The following is a 16,795-nucleotide window of genomic DNA, read 5'->3' on the forward strand; positions in this document are numbered from 1 at the left end:
GTAGAGGTTGTGGACGATGTATACCGGCCCTCACTCCCACTAGAGGCCCAGGGGACACACCCTGGTGCTGGACAGGGCACACCCAAGAATGTCCCCGACACCAGCACTCCTCCCTTCAGGGACTGTTCCCACTCAGGTCTTCATCCTGATGGGAGGGTAGGGCAAGGGGCAACATCTCAGAGGGAGGGACAAAAGGTTGCAAGGATACGGCACCAGCAGCACAGCAGCCATGGAGCGAGTACAGAAGAGAGGGGAAGAGACGGAGGTCATACAGCAGCTTCCTGGGGGGCTCGAGTGGGCTACCAAGAGGATCAGAGAAAAGGATCCCATCATGCATCTGTTGGTAACAATGAAGTTAGAGGTCTCAGCACCAGAGTTTCAAACAGTGACCACAACCAGCCCCATTCTCAACCGCCTCCATCTTTATCCCGCTCCTCATCGCACAACACTGAGGGGGAGGGCAGTGCCATAAAAAACCTAATGAACTACAGCTCCCAGCAACCTTTGCTTCTGCCACAGCGGGGCCCCTTTGGAGGTCTGGGCTGCCTCAAGCAGAGTGGAGAGAGATCAGAGAAGGGAGACAAAGGTGGAGCTAAAAGCAACGCCTCCCTGCAAGACCCTCCCAAACAATCGCTTCCCCCTCGCCGGGGCTCCACTAACGAGGGAGAGAGGGGAGACAGAGGTGGGAAGGAGGCGGGGGAGGCGGGTGAGGGGGAGGTGCGACAGCCCCCGGTGGGTATTGCAGTTGCGGTAGCCAGGCCTCCCCATCGTTCCCCAGACAACCCCCCAGGACACAGCAGACAGGGCAGGGTGCTGCCCAGCATGAAAGGTCAGACATCATTAATGCTCCTTGTGCCAAACGTCAATTAATGGTATTTCTTGCTGTAGGCTGCATTATGGGAAAAAAAATCCATGATTAAACATGAAAACAGCTGTCGATGTGGAGAAACTCACTGTAAAGAGTGAAACACTGATTTCTGCATGGAAAATGGTTGTCAAGCTCCACCCGAGGAATTATAGAACATCACTTTTTGTCATAGAAACATGTGAGGCCTAGAAGTAATGCAAGAAAAGGTACATTTTCTTGCATAGAATGAACAGAACACTATGACATCATTCGTACAAGTATTTGCGAGTAGACTTTTCCTTTTGAATGGCCTCAGCGCTTTGTGTTTTCAGATGTAAGCGTGTTTGAAACATTGTAATCTTATATTTTTGATGACAGTTGCTGTAAGCATGTTACTTTGATTTTATTTACAACGCAGGGGTGTCACGCCCTGCATATCCTCTTGGTCGGGAGGCAGAGGAGAGGAAGAGGATGTCCGAGGAGCAGATCAGCCTTCATCACCTGGACAGAGACAGAGAAATGATCATTAGGTACACTTAAACTCACAAACCCCAACACATATACGAACGCACTCAGACACACACTCACACGCACACACATGCACACGGCAGCATCTATTCATTTTTCCTCTCATCTGATAAGCTGCAGTTCTTTTATTCTCTTGGCTTCTCTCTCCTAGTCTGAGGCTCTGGTTCTCTTTTTTCATATCCCCTCACTCCATTTACTCTTCTCACCCTTTGATGTGGTATTTCTGTACCCCCTCACCCTCTCTCTCTCTCTTGCTCTTTCTCTCTTTCTCTCTAAGATGAGATGGGGTGCATTAATGTTACGGGGACTAATACTGATGTCTCTGAAGTATCAGGCTCTTATTATGTAGTCATATTGAGGGAAGAAAACATATAATGACAACCCATAGACTGGGCACAAAATGATGGCTGTTCCTGTTGCCGTCACATTTCCTTTTCTTGATGATTATAATGGTAGTAGTGGTAATGAAGATGACAAGGATGAAGATAATGATCATAATGATGATGATGATGATGATGATGATGGTGGTGACAATAACAGGGATAATCAACATACCCCACATACCGCCATGACAGGGAAAACAAGGATCGTGTGGAGTTTGCCAGGATCCACCCTTCCAGTAGTTGCCACGGTGACCTGACCTCTCACCTCTTGGTTCCCGGCGGGGCCAGTAGGTTAGGGGCTGACCCTGCTGCACATGCTCACCCGGCTCACCACCACTGGATGCAAAGGACAGGAAGTCCCTCCCTCTGGATGGGGCATTCATACAGTGAGTAGAGCAGAGAAGCAGCGCATGACAGTTTTACGGCCAGTGTGGTTTTACTTCATGCGTAGAACATGGTCCGTAAATGCTCTCCATTTGAAGATGAAAATGTTTTTTGTCTTTCATTTATTCAACCATGGTGACACGGTAAATCAAATGTAGAGAACAAAGCCAACTTCAGACATAGAAGAGCAGGAGTACTTTCATTCTCAGGAGGCATTTTATGGTCATTCTGTTGACAGTAGGGCTGGGTACTGAATTTGATACTTTTTAGGCACCGACCAAATTCGGCCTCTAAAGTATAAAATTTCGAAAAAATGCTTCCTTATACAATACCCAATTTCAATACCTAATGATATTATCTCATGAGCGTTTTCGAGCCAATAAGCATGCTTCTACCAATGTCTAGCAACGCTGGTGATTGGCTATCTAACATTACTCGCCGTAGAAGCATTCAGGAAAAACTCTACTTTATGTACAGAGACTGGGCTCATAAAGCTTGAAAAGTTAAAAATAATTTCAAAATGTTTTTGCCGCAATGTGTAATGTTGTAATTTATTTTTGTGTTATAAAATTGGTATTGAAAAAAGCCGGTATCGGAGTCACGGTATTGATATTGATATTGGTATCGGTATTGACATTTTTGGAACCCACCCAGCCCTGGTTGAGAGTGTCCCAAGATTATCACTTAACGCACGCCACAATCTATTTGGAGTATTAAAATAGGTATTTAAATGTTGCCCTCATTTGACTGTGTTGTGTGTGTCGTTCCAGGTCTGAGCCACGTGGGAATGAGCCCTGGCTTTCCGCCAGGTCTGCCCAGCTCTCTGCAGCCAGTCTTGGGATCGCTCACCCAAGACCCCAACTCCCCACTGGTTGTTCTTCCTTCAGAACCTGGGCCTCATCATCACCTCGGTACGCTAAGACTCCTTTTATAACAGCACACACACACACACACACACACACACACACACACACACACACACACACACACACACCAGCAGAGCCTATCTACAGTGTTGTCTACCCGTACTTACAGCCCCCTACTTCCCTCCTTCTCTCCATTTGTACCATCAGAGCCACTGCCATTTCTCTCCCAGAGCTTTAGTATCATTGGGTAATCATAATATAATGCTCAACTAAGTCCCTCTGTCAGTGGGACCATGTTTTATAGCTTCGTTAATGGGAGCAGCTATTCCGTTGCCCTACTCCTGCATGTGCCTGGCATTATGCAAACCATTTTAACTGGCGTTCATCTTTTTTGTGGTGGAGCACTGGGCATGTGTGTATGTGGACATCCAAAGTTAGTAGTGCTCATTTCTGGAATAACATGAGACATTGCTCAGTGTTAAGGGTTGTGTTTCTCAGCCATTCCTAGAGAGAGAAAAAGCGTGTGCGTTTGGGTTTGTGTGTGTGTGTACGTGTGCGACAACGCTGCTTTGCAAACAGGCTGTGAAATTTAATTATCTCCCGCCTCCCTTGCTTCGCTCCGTGGGAGTTCCTGCAGAGAGGGGAAGTGCATCCACTGAACCCTTCCCCTGGGAAACATTAGCCCACTCAGGCTAATCTCACAGAACAAAGGTTCCCAGCGACAAAGCAGCCAAGGAGGTGTGTGTGTGTGTGTGTGTGTGTGTGTGTGTACACGTGTGTGTGTGCATCTGAATTCATGTGTGCCCAGGGTAGAGCTTTGAAAAAAAAGTGTTTCCCTGAATAGAGAAACACCATCATTAGAAATAGAAAGAGTAGGTGAATGGAGAAGGTGAAGCATGGATTCACTGAGTGTGTCTAAGGCCAACATTCAGCTCATACAGGTCACAGTCATTACGTCTTTAGTTAAGGTGGCCGAGCTCCTCTGCAATTCCACATTTTCAAAAGAGCAGTTCAAGACTGTATCTGACTTTCTTCTTCTTTTGTACCAATTTTTTTACAATTCAAGTCAAACAAAATGCTAAACATTCTTTTTCGTTTCCTACTCCAGACGTTCTGGAGCAGTCAGGTCTGTGGTCCTCTGTGTACGGAGGCAGAGGCCCTCCTTCTCACCTGCAGCATCACCCTGTCTACTCCCGCTCGTCATTCCTACAGCAACAGGAGCTGTACGCCCTGCAGCATCAGCACCACCACCAGCAACAGCGAGCCATGGAGCACATGCAGCGCCACTCCTTAGGACAGGTACTAAAACTAACACAGCCCACACACATTTGGAGAGAGGTTACATTTGAGTTTAAACCTGTGAAATCCTGTTGACATATTATGAAACATTTGCCAAATGAGAATAAAGAAATGTGGGAATAGTTTAACTCAAGCCAATGTTATCTTCCTAATTTGAGAAGTCAGGACTAAGATACAGCTCTGCTCATCATTTGTTTGATATAGATTGTTTGATCTCCCAGATCAATCTCAACACTTTCTCAACACTAAAGGAAAAGCATATGCAACGTCACACTGGGCAATAATTATTTAAGCCAATGACTTTGGCAAAAGGTTTCATTGATAAAGTTGGCGTGGTGCTTTTGCACTCTCACATTGCCAGATAATTTGGCAATCAAACAGCGTGGCTGACACTGACTTCTTTTTCAAGGCTTTTCTGTTTATTTATTTATTGTGTTGAACTACCCCTTGTACTATTTATTTTAAGAAAATGGCTTTATGTTTGGACATATCATACATTAAGAAAGATGACATTTTTAGATGACTTTAGATAATTGGTTTAATTGCTATGGTTGAAATGTTTTAATTAAAATGAAATATGTATTTAAGATAATATTTTGAGGACTATAATCCTCTTCCACAGAGAAAACACGAGGAGCATGCTATCACCATAGAGGACTCTCCTCACGAATCATCTGCATCCAGAACTCCCTCCTCTTTGTCCAACACCTCCTCTCATGTGGCCAAAACCTTCTCCCACACCCCTCCTCCACCCAAGACGCCCACGCCGTCTCCGGGAATGTGTCCCAGCAGCCGCCAGTCCCCCTGCTACCACTCCCCGTCCAGGCGACCTCACCCGCCAAACCCTCTGACGCCTGCACCGAGCCCAGCTGCGGCGGCACCCCGCTCCCCAGCACTCAGTCCTGCTCCCTCACACCTCTCTAAGGGATTGGAGAGGGGCAGTGACAGAGGAGAGGGACAGCCACCTCAGGACTACCCACAATCCCTAGAGCCAGGTGAGTGTAGAGAAGTCTGTAGGATGGTCAACGAATGATGTGTCTGAATTTAAAGAATAACCTTATTCGGACAGTGAGATAACAAAAATAAAGACAGCGAATAGAGAGTGAGAGACAAGGCAACGACACAGAGATAGCGAGAGTAAAAAATGAGGGAGAGAGCGACGAAGAGTGCTGCTGCAGAGATGTAGCACCGGTCTTTGAAGCATGGTATTCTTTTGATTTTGCAGAAATTGTTTGAAGCATGGCTGATCCCTTGCCCGTTGTGTCCTTGTGTGTGTATGTGTGTGTGTGTGTGTGTGTGTGTGTGTGTGTGTGTGTGGAATTTTTTTCTTTCTGTGAAAGCTAAAGAGGGACAGCGGGCATGTCAGCCATTAAGGTCAAAGAAAGCATATGGTTACTCAGTGTGTATGTGTGACCTGCCAGCGTGCACATGTGCGTGTCTGAGCTGGCATGTGTGTCACACAAGGAAGGTCAGTGAAATCTTCGCAGACAGGCCCTCCTTATCCTTCAAGGGTCCTTGAGAAGTACAGGCGGAAGGGTATGCATTCATCTAGCTGTGTTGTCAGGAGGCGGAGGGATACCATCAATAATAAGCAAGCAGGGGTGACAGGGCCGGGGCTGAAAACGGCAGGGTGTCATCAATATCCTACATAGATCTATACACTCACTCACACACACACACACACACATACAGTACATATAATATAAACTACTGTACACATGAGCACACACACTCCCCTGTCTGCACCCTGCTTTCAGTATATTATTCCAATTGTAATCACATGCATCATCCTGTCTGCCGGCAAAGAATTGATATGAATTCAGGGGAAAGGGCCTGACTGAATTTGTATTTTTAGATGCTTGTAAATGTTATGTACAGTTTGTCAGCACATTAAAACAATTTTATGTCAAAGACCTATTTCACCTTTGCTTTCTGATCTTTCCTCCAGACCTACCACCTGTTTACACCTACCCTCCGATCACCATGGGTTACAAGGCCGGACCGTCACCCCCTGAAGCTCGATTGGCTGAACAAGCCACAGTTGAGGCAGAGCCAGCACAGCCAGACTCTAAGTCCCTCCCGCATCCATGTCGCGTCACCAAAGAACAGGAGAGAAAGGAAGCAGAGGATGCGAGAGACTGCGAAGTGGTGGAATCCCAGAGTGGAGTTGCAAAGGAGGAGGAAGAAAGGAGGGTGGAAGCCAAAGAATGCACCGAACCCGAGAACACGATTTCTGGATTGCTGCCATGGCCTTCACTCGCTTTGGTCCCAGATCCAGCCTGCCCGGCCACAGCCACAGGCAAAGCACTAAAACTAGAGCTCTCTCTGGGTTGCCCGGGCCAGAAGGCTGACCTGGGGGAGCCCCAACTATCCAAAGAGCAGGAGGATGGTATGGAATGTGGAAAAGAGGACATGGAGGAGGATGAGGGACAGAAAATGAGGCCTGAACCAACAGAATGTACTTACTCTGTGTTTGGAGAGGAGGAGAAGCAGGAGGCAGAGGATGATGGGGACAAAGATGGAGAGAATGTAGAGGTGGTTGAGGATGAGGAGGAAGAGAAGGGGAGTGGAACGAGTCCAGGGGAGGACTCTGCGAAACTAAAGTGTAACTCTCCTCCTCCTTCCCCATCCTCTGACCCCGTCCTCCTTGCCACAGCGAGCACAGCAGCCCAGCTTCAAGGGGCTTACATGTGGAGCCTGGAGCTCCTGATCGCAGCGGCTCTGTGCGCCACCAGAGATGCCTTGTACCCACCAGAACTTGCTGTCCAGGCCCCGAACCCCCCACCACACCACGGCATGGAGATACTGGGAGAACTTGCCGAGCTGGAGATCCAGCAGAGAAGCAGGGAGAGCAAAGAGAAAGACTCAGAGGGTGAGTTCATTTGAAATTGCATTGCTCTTTTGTGGCCTTCACACCTCTTTTACATATCTGGCATCATTTGCCTTTTTCAAAACCTTTAAAAGTTTATGAAATGCCTGTGGAACAAAAAACAAAAGTGTAGTCCCCCAATGGTTTGGTGTATCATTTTAATACACCCTGTGTACAATTAACAGTATCTTTTTGCAGTAAAAATGACCAATATGCAAAAAAAAAAGAGAGAACAATGTATCCCACTTCTTTCTTGCCTGCATGCATACACACACACACACACACACACACACACGCGCACACACACACACACACACACACACACACACACACACACACACAAACACACACACATATTTCCCACTAACTGTCCTGCTTCCTTTCACAACTTGGATTCTGTGTGCCATTCTTCCCTCTGGGGTGTGTGTGTGTGTTTGTGTGTGTGTGAGTGTGTGTGTGTGTGATGGACAAACAAGCCATGCTTTAGACACAGGCCAGGACACACACTTACACGCGCTCAGCCCAGTGTGTCCCTCAGGCTCTGGCGTCTTGCTTTGCTAATTAGATCCTTTCCTTTAAAACGCTTCTCCTGTAAGCGCTCCTATTTTCCTCTCATCCCTCTGAGAGAAAGTGTTATTATTTATGCCAGCATCTGGGTGTGTAGGTTTTACCGTATTTGTGAGTGTACTTGCACGACGGTGTGTGTGTGTGTGTGTGTGTGTGTGTGTGTAAACTGTTAAGTAATCCCAGATGAATCCCTGCTCTATGTGTCTCTCCACCAGGCTGCAGCCCCCCCCCCCCCCTCCTCCCTCCTCTCCTCCTTCCTGCCCTCCTCCGCCTCCCCCCACCTGCTTCTTCTTCTTTTCTTTTTTATTAAACCAATGTAATCTTGTGTGTAAATCCTGCCTCTGCGAGCCTTGTCGACAGAATTAATAAGTGTAAAAATCATAAGTCGCTCTGCAGCCGTCTGTGCACGTGCGTGTGCGAGATTCAGAGTGTGTGAGCGTGCATTTATTTACATGTAAGTGCACGTGCTTGGCATGTGGAATAGGTGTGAAATCAATAAGTCCTGTCGTGGCGTGGAAAACGTTTCCCAAATTGCAAAACATTTATTTAAAACCCGCTCCGTCCTCGCTGCATGGAATGTTATTAATACCGCTCATGGCGTTTTTTGTCATCCTGAATGTGTTTGGGAGATGAAACCGATCCCAGACTGATGCATTTATGCCGCTCCTTGACGCGGAAGGATATCTCAGCCATTTGCTGGAGATTGCAATTACAGATTAAGGAATCAAGAGATACTCTCCCCTCCAGTGTAAATTAGCAACTTTGCTTCTACATAGGCAGAGGAGCTGTTTGCGTCATAGTCTCTTTCTATTCCTTCAGATTTCCTTTATATTGAAATTTCAGCTCAATAAACTTTCTTAATGGCCTCTAATGATAACTAGGCCCATATCAACTGTAATGGTTTTTAATTTTCCTCCACTGTTTTTGTTTCACCCTCTGAAATCCTCTGGGCTGCCTCTTATTACACCCTTCACTCCCTTTAGGGGCATAGTATGGTGTTATTAGTGTGTGTTTGTGTGTGCGTGTGTGTGTGTGTGTGTGTGTGTGTGTTATACTGTGGGCAGAAGCTATCTATTGATTGTGGCCATCCTCCAGGATACTAAACAAGGCATGGTGATGTCAGCGGTGATGTCATCCTGTCAGGGTAATCTGAGCAAGCCATTGGCTCAGAGGTCTGACAGATGAGATGGCATTGACCTCTGCGAACCAGGACAGGACAAAGCCCCATCTCTTAGTTCTTTTCTTTCTCACTCTCTCTCTCTCTCTCTCTCTCTCTCTCTCTCTCTCTCTCTGAGGAGTTACCTGTCGTTCTCGCATGCGTTTGTTCCTTTGTTCGCGCTCTCATTTTGAAAAGAAAATCCTACTTCAAGATGAAGACTCCATAATTCTTTCTTGACCTCTACTCTCTCCTCTGTTTACCGCATTTCTCTCCATCTCCCACTAACACACAGGTTTTTAATAACGTCAGATGTCAGTGAATGAGCCTTGTAGCTCCAGTGCACAGACTGACAGTGATCCTCTGTGAACCTCTCCTCTCCTCTCCTTTCCTCTCCTCTCCTCTCCTCTCCTCTCCTCGAAAAGGGAAATTGGATTCTGTCCATGTCCCTAATGAGGAGATGTAGGAGAATAAATAGATAGCTCAATAAACAATTTGCCTCTTATTGCTTCTCCTCCACTTTACTCCCCTCCCTGCTTTTCACTGCACTCATTGTACCTCTCCTTCTCCTTTCTCCTGCCATCGTTCACCTTCTCTCCAAATCTTCCTCACACACTCATGCAGGTTGCCTATGCCTGCGCAGCTCAGCGAAAAATGTTGTAGGTGCTCATGTGTGTTCAGAATGAGTGTGTTTTGTTTCCATAGATGTGTGTGTGGTCTGTCTCATGAATATTCTGTTTCATCTGCTGGTGCTGTGACAATGACAGAGTTTTAATGACAGTGACAGATGTAGTGATTGTTCCTCCCACACGTGTGTGTGTGTGTGTGTGTGTGTGTGTGTGTGTGTATGATTAAGCAGGAACACCAGTATACAACAAATAAACTTCACAGCTAATATCATAAATATCACCACTTTTCAAGGCATCGTTCTTGGAAATAAATCCATTCAGCGCACAGCCTGTTTTATAACGCTGTGTCAGCCGCTATGTGATATACCAATCTTAACCGAAACAATCCGTCTCCGTGCAGGTGAGGACATGCTGACCTTTGACCTCCACAGTCTGGCGACGCTGGCGGCCGCCCGTGCCCTGGAGATGGGGGGAGGGGTTGTGGGTGTGGGGGCAGACCACCAGTGTCCAATCAGGAAGAGGCTCAACCTGCGCAGGAAGTGCAGCTGGACGCCTCGCCACGAGCCGGTGAGGCTTAACTGAATGTGTATTTTGTGTGTTTGGAGTGGAATAAGATTTAGATTTTTCTATGGTTACATTTTGTGCAGAAATGTTTTACCAGTTCCAAAATCAGTGAAACTGATTTGAGACTATATGGACACCTAATGTGGGGTGGATCAAAATGATCTTGAATAAAGTCCCAGAAATAAAGCTGGCTACAGAAAATCTATATTTAATAGATTTGTTGTTAATTTAAACAATTAATCTCATTAATTTTTTTAGCAGAAATGTCCCACATATCTAAACCAAAGTGACCAAACTTCTAGTTACAGAAAAATCCATCCAATCATCAAGCTGCCAAAACACAAGCTGGCTATACTTCACATATCCAATGACTGATGAACTCAGTTTGTGTTCAGCATTGAAATCCCCCTACTTTGTGTTTGTGTGTGTGTGTGTGTGTGTGTGTGTGTGTGTGTGTGTGTGTGTGTGTGTGTGTGTGTGTGTGTGTGTGTGTGTGTGTGTGTGTGTGTGTGTGTGTGTGTGTGTGTGTGCGTGTCAGGTGGGCCCAGTGAAGGGCTCCATGGAGACGATGGGAGGGGAGGAGCTGGCCATGCGTGTCCAGCTGGCTGAGCTACAGCGCCGCTACAAAGAGAAACAGAGAGAACTGGCCAAGCTACAGAGGAAACACGACCACCAGTGAGCAGAGACAACACACACTCACACACACAAACACACACTTTTTTTGTCTATATTGAGCCATGCATTTCACCATTCACGTATCTGCTGTCATGCTGCATCCACCTGTTTTATCAGAAACTTGCTGCCTGCTCTTACCTTATGCAGTTTGACCTGTAGCCGTTTCCTCCTGATTTTTTTCTGCTGTCTGGGCTGCATATTTGATCTCTTGCTCTCTCTCTCTCTCTCTCTCTCTCTCTCTCTCTCTCTTACTCTCCTCCTCGTTCTTGTCTTCCTCTCTGCAGGAAAGAGGAGACATGTCGTAGCCCTGCCCGCCGAGGGCCCGGCCGCCCCCGCAAGCGCAAGTCCACCCCCGGCCCAGCTGCTGCAGAGAGCTCCAAAAGACTCAGGTCAGTTCTCTGATAATGCGTCAGTATAATCAGTGTGATTGGCAAGCCCAGCTCATTCATCCTGATTTCTGTTTGTGTTCCTAGTGAAAGGCACGCTTGATTTTTCAAGAAGTTCTTCTTTAGCTGAATTGATTCAAATGCTCTATAGCTGATGATTTGCTTGATTGGGCACTGGAAGGAGCTGCTCTCACACACATCCTCACACACACACGCACACACACAATGTGTTATGTGATGGGATTTGTGAGCTGGTTGTGATTTTAAATGAGAGAAGGTAATGGAGATGAGACCTTCATTAATCATCATTAATCACTTTTAATCATATTTATCACTTGCATTGATTATGTCCTGATTCCCTGTGAACCTCGAGCATATATTAATACAGCCGGACAAAGTCCCGATGTACAGTTATTACAGTGATAAACGACTCGACACCACCCCCGCCCGCTGCAACACACAACCACACATTATTCAACACCTTCAACACGCACACTTTCATGCTGACACACATCCCTGCGCATTGCTGGAGACACACACTCGCGCGCACACACAGCCAGTGTTCAACACACATAATGATGAATGTGTTTTCTCATGCTGCCCCACCTCTGTTAGCATGGGAACCCCTTGCCTTGATAAAATGATTAGAGAAACTCAGGGTTTGTCACGGTTACCATGATTAGAAAGCGCTAATGAAAGTGACAATGAAAGGCTTTAGTCATACGTACTGCTACAACACAAACACACATACACACACACACACACACACACACACACACACACACACGCACACACACACAACTTGTTTAATTGGTAGCGCTGGCAGCTACGTGCCTGAGCAGCATTTCTGTTCTTATTACCAAGCAATGTATCATTTGTTTACGCTTTCAACTCCTCTAAAGAGTTGTGGGTTGAAATGAAACAGCGAGAGAGTGAGAGATAGAGAGATAATGTTTCTAGATCTCTCTTAGTACACATGTACGCTAAATGGACAAAATTATGTGGACATCTGAGCACATAATTTCCAACCACAGAAATGAATATACTGCTATTAACAGCCTCCATCCCTTTTGGTGGGCTTTTCATCAGTAACCCGCCTGCCAGAGTTTGTTCCCTTTCAGCCACAGGGACATTACTGAGATTGGCCACTTCTGTCAGACAGAAAAGGCCGGGGCATGCTTGAAACAAACACAATGTGTCATCCAAACACATCTTAAGACAAAAGTGTTTTATAGCAGTTCTGAAAAGCCACACTTTTGAAGGTGAAATAAAAATAAAAAGCTGCTTTCATAGAATGGACCAAGACACGATAATCGTTCAAACATGGATAACAGCGCACACTCAAAGACATTAAGGTTACTTCCTCCCCTCTGCTCATCTGGCCAATCACTGCACAAAGTGGGCCTTATTGTCGTATTCTCAGTTTTAGAAAGTTACAGAAATTGTCAGATACCGATTCCAGCTTCTGAAAGGTGTAGGGGGAGGTGGTTTCAGCCGCTGTTCAATGATCCGAAAAGCACTGCGTTTAAAGCATTCTGACGCCTCGAGGCCTGACCGACAGACAGCATTCCAATTCATCCCGAAGGTGTTGGATGGAGTCGGGGTCAGGGCTCTGTGCAAGCCTGCCAAGTTTGTCTGTTTCAACAAAGTCTGGAATACACTACTGTCTAAAATATCATTGAATGCTGCAGTATTAAGATTTCTCTTAACTGTACATAAGGGCCCTAATCCAAACCATGAAAACTTCATTACATTTTTGGCAAAATGTAGATTCACACTAATCATACCATTGGTGAGGCTGTGAAATGATGCGAACTTTGGAGCTTAAAGCTCAGAGAGGTCAAGGTGGGGGGGTTGGGGGGATATTTTTTTAGATAGAAGGATCTTTTCCTTTCCTCCTCTCCTCTCCTCTCCTGGGAGCGGAGATGCTGAGAGCTACACCTCCCCTCTGTGGGAATATAAGATTCACCTGCCTCAGACACCAGCTGCTAACAGAGAGTGTGTGAGTGTGTGTGTGCTTGGCTGCCTGTGGTGTGAGAGAGCATGTATACAATGAAGGAATGACAGACAGAGAGAGAGAGAGTAAGAGAGAGGGGGAGAGAGAGAGACAGAGAGAGGAAGGGAGGAGTAGTGTTCAATAGAGGTTAGTGTTTATCGATCGAGCCCTGAAGCTCCGGTCAACGGACAGACTCCCCCGAGACTGCTTCATCTCTCTCTCTCTCTCTCTCTCTCTCTCTCTCTCTCTCTCTCTCTCTCTCTCTCTCTCTCTCTCTCTCTCTCTCTCTGACTCTCTCTGTCTCTTTCCCTTCCCCCTCAATCATTCTCCTCCCTCTGTCTCTCAGTCTCTTCTCCACTCTCCTTCACACCAGATAATTCTTATCCTTTCATGTGGTGATTCAGCAGAGTTTCAAATTCGCACGGCCGCTGAATATTTCTGTGTTTGCCGTCAAACTGCGCAGACAGTCGGCAGAGCCTGTCTCTCACCACGGAAGAGTGGGGGAGAGAGTGACAAAATGAACGAACCCGATCGAGTAGAGCAGAGAGGCATAGAAAAGCAGTCTTGAGAGGGAAGAAATGTGTGATCAGATTGATTCTGAGATCTGTTTGATATAAGATACATTGTTGTTTAAGTGCATCCCTGCTGCGTTTTTATGATTCCAGAGCCGGACTGAATTTACTAGAGGAAAAAGCCCGGAAGAAAATGTCCAATCACGGCTTTAACAGCCTCAGCTCTGCACAGGTGGGTCTCTCTCTCTGTGGCCTCTTCTGATTCATCCATACACACACACTGACAACCACTTCCTGCTGCCAATGTTTTTCTCTCTCTCCCTTTCCTGGATATTTCAATTAGCCGAAGGAAATGAGTCAATAATAAGCTTTTCCACTCCCTGTGTACAGATGAAAGCTCGCTGTAAGCACAGAGGTCGGCCCAGCGCCCTGAGCTCCAGGCTGGCCAGGCGGGTGACCCAGCTGAAGCAGAAGGCTGCGGCCCAGCGTGGTGCACCGTCGGCAGGCATGATGCACTGCAGAGGGACCCATGGTGAGCAAGGCACCTCCAAAAGTCACTGCAGACAAGGAAGAAAAGGTGGGTGCAAAGGGAACATGTGTGTATATATACATACATATATATACTGTATATGTATATACTGTATATATATACATACATATACAGTATATACTGTATATGTATATACTGTATATATATATATATATATACATACATATACAGTATATACTGTATATGTATATACTGTATATATATATATATATATATATATATATATATATATATATATATATATGTACACACACCTATAGACACTTGTTGTCCATTTAGTCGCACCCTAAAACTAAACTCTCCCTCCCCTGTTTTTCCATCAGACCTGCAGCAGGACTGGGCAGCTGGTCAGACTATGAAGAGGAAGAGGGGTCGTAAGCCCAAAGCGCTGATGGGCATCAACACAAACAGAGCACACCACAAGAACCACCGGATCTTCCAGAAACAGGAAGTCAGGGAGGAGAGGAGTGACAGCGAGAGCTCAGAGCACGGTGAGTTACAGTGCAGGTCACACACACAAGTATGAGTCAGAAACAATGCTGATTTGGCTGATGGCTCAATGAACACAGAGCAGACATGGTAAGATATTTTGTGTGTGTATGAACATGTGAAGCGTCTGAGAGTGAGATGTCTGCCGTCATCAGGGGGCCCTACTCTCACTTCACAGCTCGTCTGTCACTCCGTTAAAACCGTTAACGACTTGCCACTGGCACGCAACACAGCCACTTCTGCCCTCAGTGCTATACGGTAACGTGAGCTCACTTTGGCCCCGTTCAGAATCTCACACCTCCGGTCTTACTCTCTAGTCCTCACTTCCCCAACCTTGTGAAAATGCCCTCCTCAGAGGCTCCAGTTGAGGAGAAACCATCACACTCTTGGTGACTTTTAAGAAAATTCCTCATAGGAGAGGACGGTTTGATATAAAAGTAACAAAACTTAAGGAAAATGCTAAAATGACTGACTGACCTTGTGGCCTTGATGGCAAAGAGACGTAGTTGTTGAATGTTTATGCCAGTGCGTCAGTGTTTGTGTGGTGACCGAGGCACAGTGTTGACGAGAACGCCATGTAAGTGACAAGTGTGTCAGAGATGTGTCGACACCCGACACGACCCCCTCAGTCAGCGACACACACAGCTGCCAATAACAATTTGTGTGTATCCCAGTTTGTGTGTGCGCTGCATATGTCCATGTGTATGTCAACATTTGCTTCCTGTCACTGCAGTTAACTCCAAGCTGCGCATTAGTTAGCAGTTAGTGCAGCTTGGAGTTAATATGTAACAAAATACCCCACCTAAAACCCCCCCTAGAAAAGTTTGATCAAACATTCACCATCAATCAATGGCAAAAATTCAGCTCGTACGACTTTTGTAATTGCGTGCATTTTCAACTGAACTATGGATGCTAGAGGAATATTGAAAGCTTCATGTCAATACATGATGTTGTGATTCCACAGAGGAGGAGGAAGGCAGCTACGAGAGCGAAGGTGGAGCCGGTGACATCAAGATTAGCTCATCCTCCAAAGAAGCTCCTGCAAACCCTGCCGGGATTGTCCCTTTTTCATCGCAGTCCTTCAAGCTCCAAGCAAACCAGAAAGCCAGGAGTAAGACACTAGGGCCTCCCGGTGAGACCTGCTGTCACCCTGTAACTCTGTGACTTTCACTTTTTGACTTGAAGTGAAGCATATAACATGATTTTGTTAGGGTTTAATGAAATCTTTGTCTGTTTTAGTTTTGAAAAGTAAAACAAATTTGGAAATTTATGGCAGTGCAGCTAAAAACAAGGCTGATTTTAGGTTTCACCCAACCAACTAGCTTTATTCTTAAATATAACTGTTAGTGATAATTAATATGATGGCCAAGCAATTACAGGAAGTCTTTGTTCATTACTTCATGTAGACCCATCTAATGTGATCAGAGAATTGTGTCAGATGTGTTTTGTGGCCCCCAAGAAAAGAGAAACCTTCTTCCCATAGACAACATCTTTGACTATATCTAATCTGATATTAGATAGATATTGATGTTTTAGTCACCAACACTAAGTTCTAATGATGTCCCCTTCACCCTCAGGCACGGGAAGCATGCCTACTGCAGATCAGAGGAGAGAGCCCAGAAGGCAGAGCCTTCCCAACACAGAAAGGGGACATCCAGACCACCAGGGTACCAAAAGAGCGTCTCTGCCCAGCTGGGGTGCGTCGTCATCGGGCTGCAGCTTTGGGGATAGTCGGGGGAACCATGGAGCTCTGACAGGCTCAAACAGGGCCAGCAAGGAAGGCATGAGGAAGAACTCATCGGGGCAGGGCATTCTGGGAAAGGTGAGGACCAGTGGTTGGGTGGTGACTTGTAACCTTACTGTGACATAGCAATATTTTACGTTTGCCAGTGACAAGTATTCAACTGAATAAATTACTCCCTGACAGCAGAGATTTATGACTCTGCTCTGTCACCTTTACACTCTCAAAACTTTGCATCTTGGATTTCCCTCCTCAGCTGCTTCATCTGTGCACTTCTGTGTGAATGATCGCGGGGACTTTACAGAATTGAGTTACAGTGGGAAAATTGCACTTTCAGGTTATCAAAACGTCCAC

At 46.2% G+C, this 16,795-nt stretch overlaps 1 protein-coding gene across 2 annotated transcripts in view; it reads left to right on the forward strand.

The window, feature by feature from the left end:
• bahcc1b (BAH domain and coiled-coil containing 1b) overlaps positions 1 to 16,795 on the forward strand; it is a 56,364-nt gene that overhangs the window by 27,729 nt on the left and 11,840 nt on the right. Inside the window, exons 5-19 of one of the 2 annotated variants that reach the window (XM_034860181.1) lie at positions 1 to 829; positions 1,266 to 1,377; positions 1,951 to 2,144; positions 2,913 to 3,053; positions 4,117 to 4,307; positions 4,930 to 5,302; positions 6,256 to 7,179; positions 9,929 to 10,095; positions 10,631 to 10,767; positions 11,052 to 11,156; positions 13,815 to 13,893; positions 14,052 to 14,238; positions 14,535 to 14,702; positions 15,665 to 15,832; positions 16,278 to 16,522. The exon at positions 1 to 829 is cut by the window's left edge and continues 1,205 nt beyond it. In XM_034860181.1, coding sequence (XP_034716072.1) covers positions 1 to 829; positions 1,266 to 1,377; positions 1,951 to 2,144; positions 2,913 to 3,053; positions 4,117 to 4,307; positions 4,930 to 5,302; positions 6,256 to 7,179; positions 9,929 to 10,095; positions 10,631 to 10,767; positions 11,052 to 11,156; positions 13,815 to 13,893; positions 14,052 to 14,238; positions 14,535 to 14,702; positions 15,665 to 15,832; positions 16,278 to 16,522 — 4,020 coding nt within the window. The remainder of the gene's footprint in view (positions 830 to 1,265; positions 1,378 to 1,950; positions 2,145 to 2,912; positions 3,054 to 4,116; positions 4,308 to 4,929; positions 5,303 to 6,255; positions 7,180 to 9,928; positions 10,096 to 10,630; positions 10,768 to 11,051; positions 11,157 to 13,814; positions 13,894 to 14,051; positions 14,239 to 14,534; positions 14,703 to 15,664; positions 15,833 to 16,277; positions 16,523 to 16,795) is intronic. The other variant, XM_034860183.1, reaches the window with a different exon arrangement.

The sequence above is a fragment of the Etheostoma cragini genome, chromosome 21, assembly GCF_013103735.1.
Source record: "Etheostoma cragini isolate CJK2018 chromosome 21, CSU_Ecrag_1.0, whole genome shotgun sequence".
NCBI lineage: Eukaryota > Metazoa > Chordata > Actinopteri > Perciformes > Percidae > Etheostoma > Etheostoma cragini.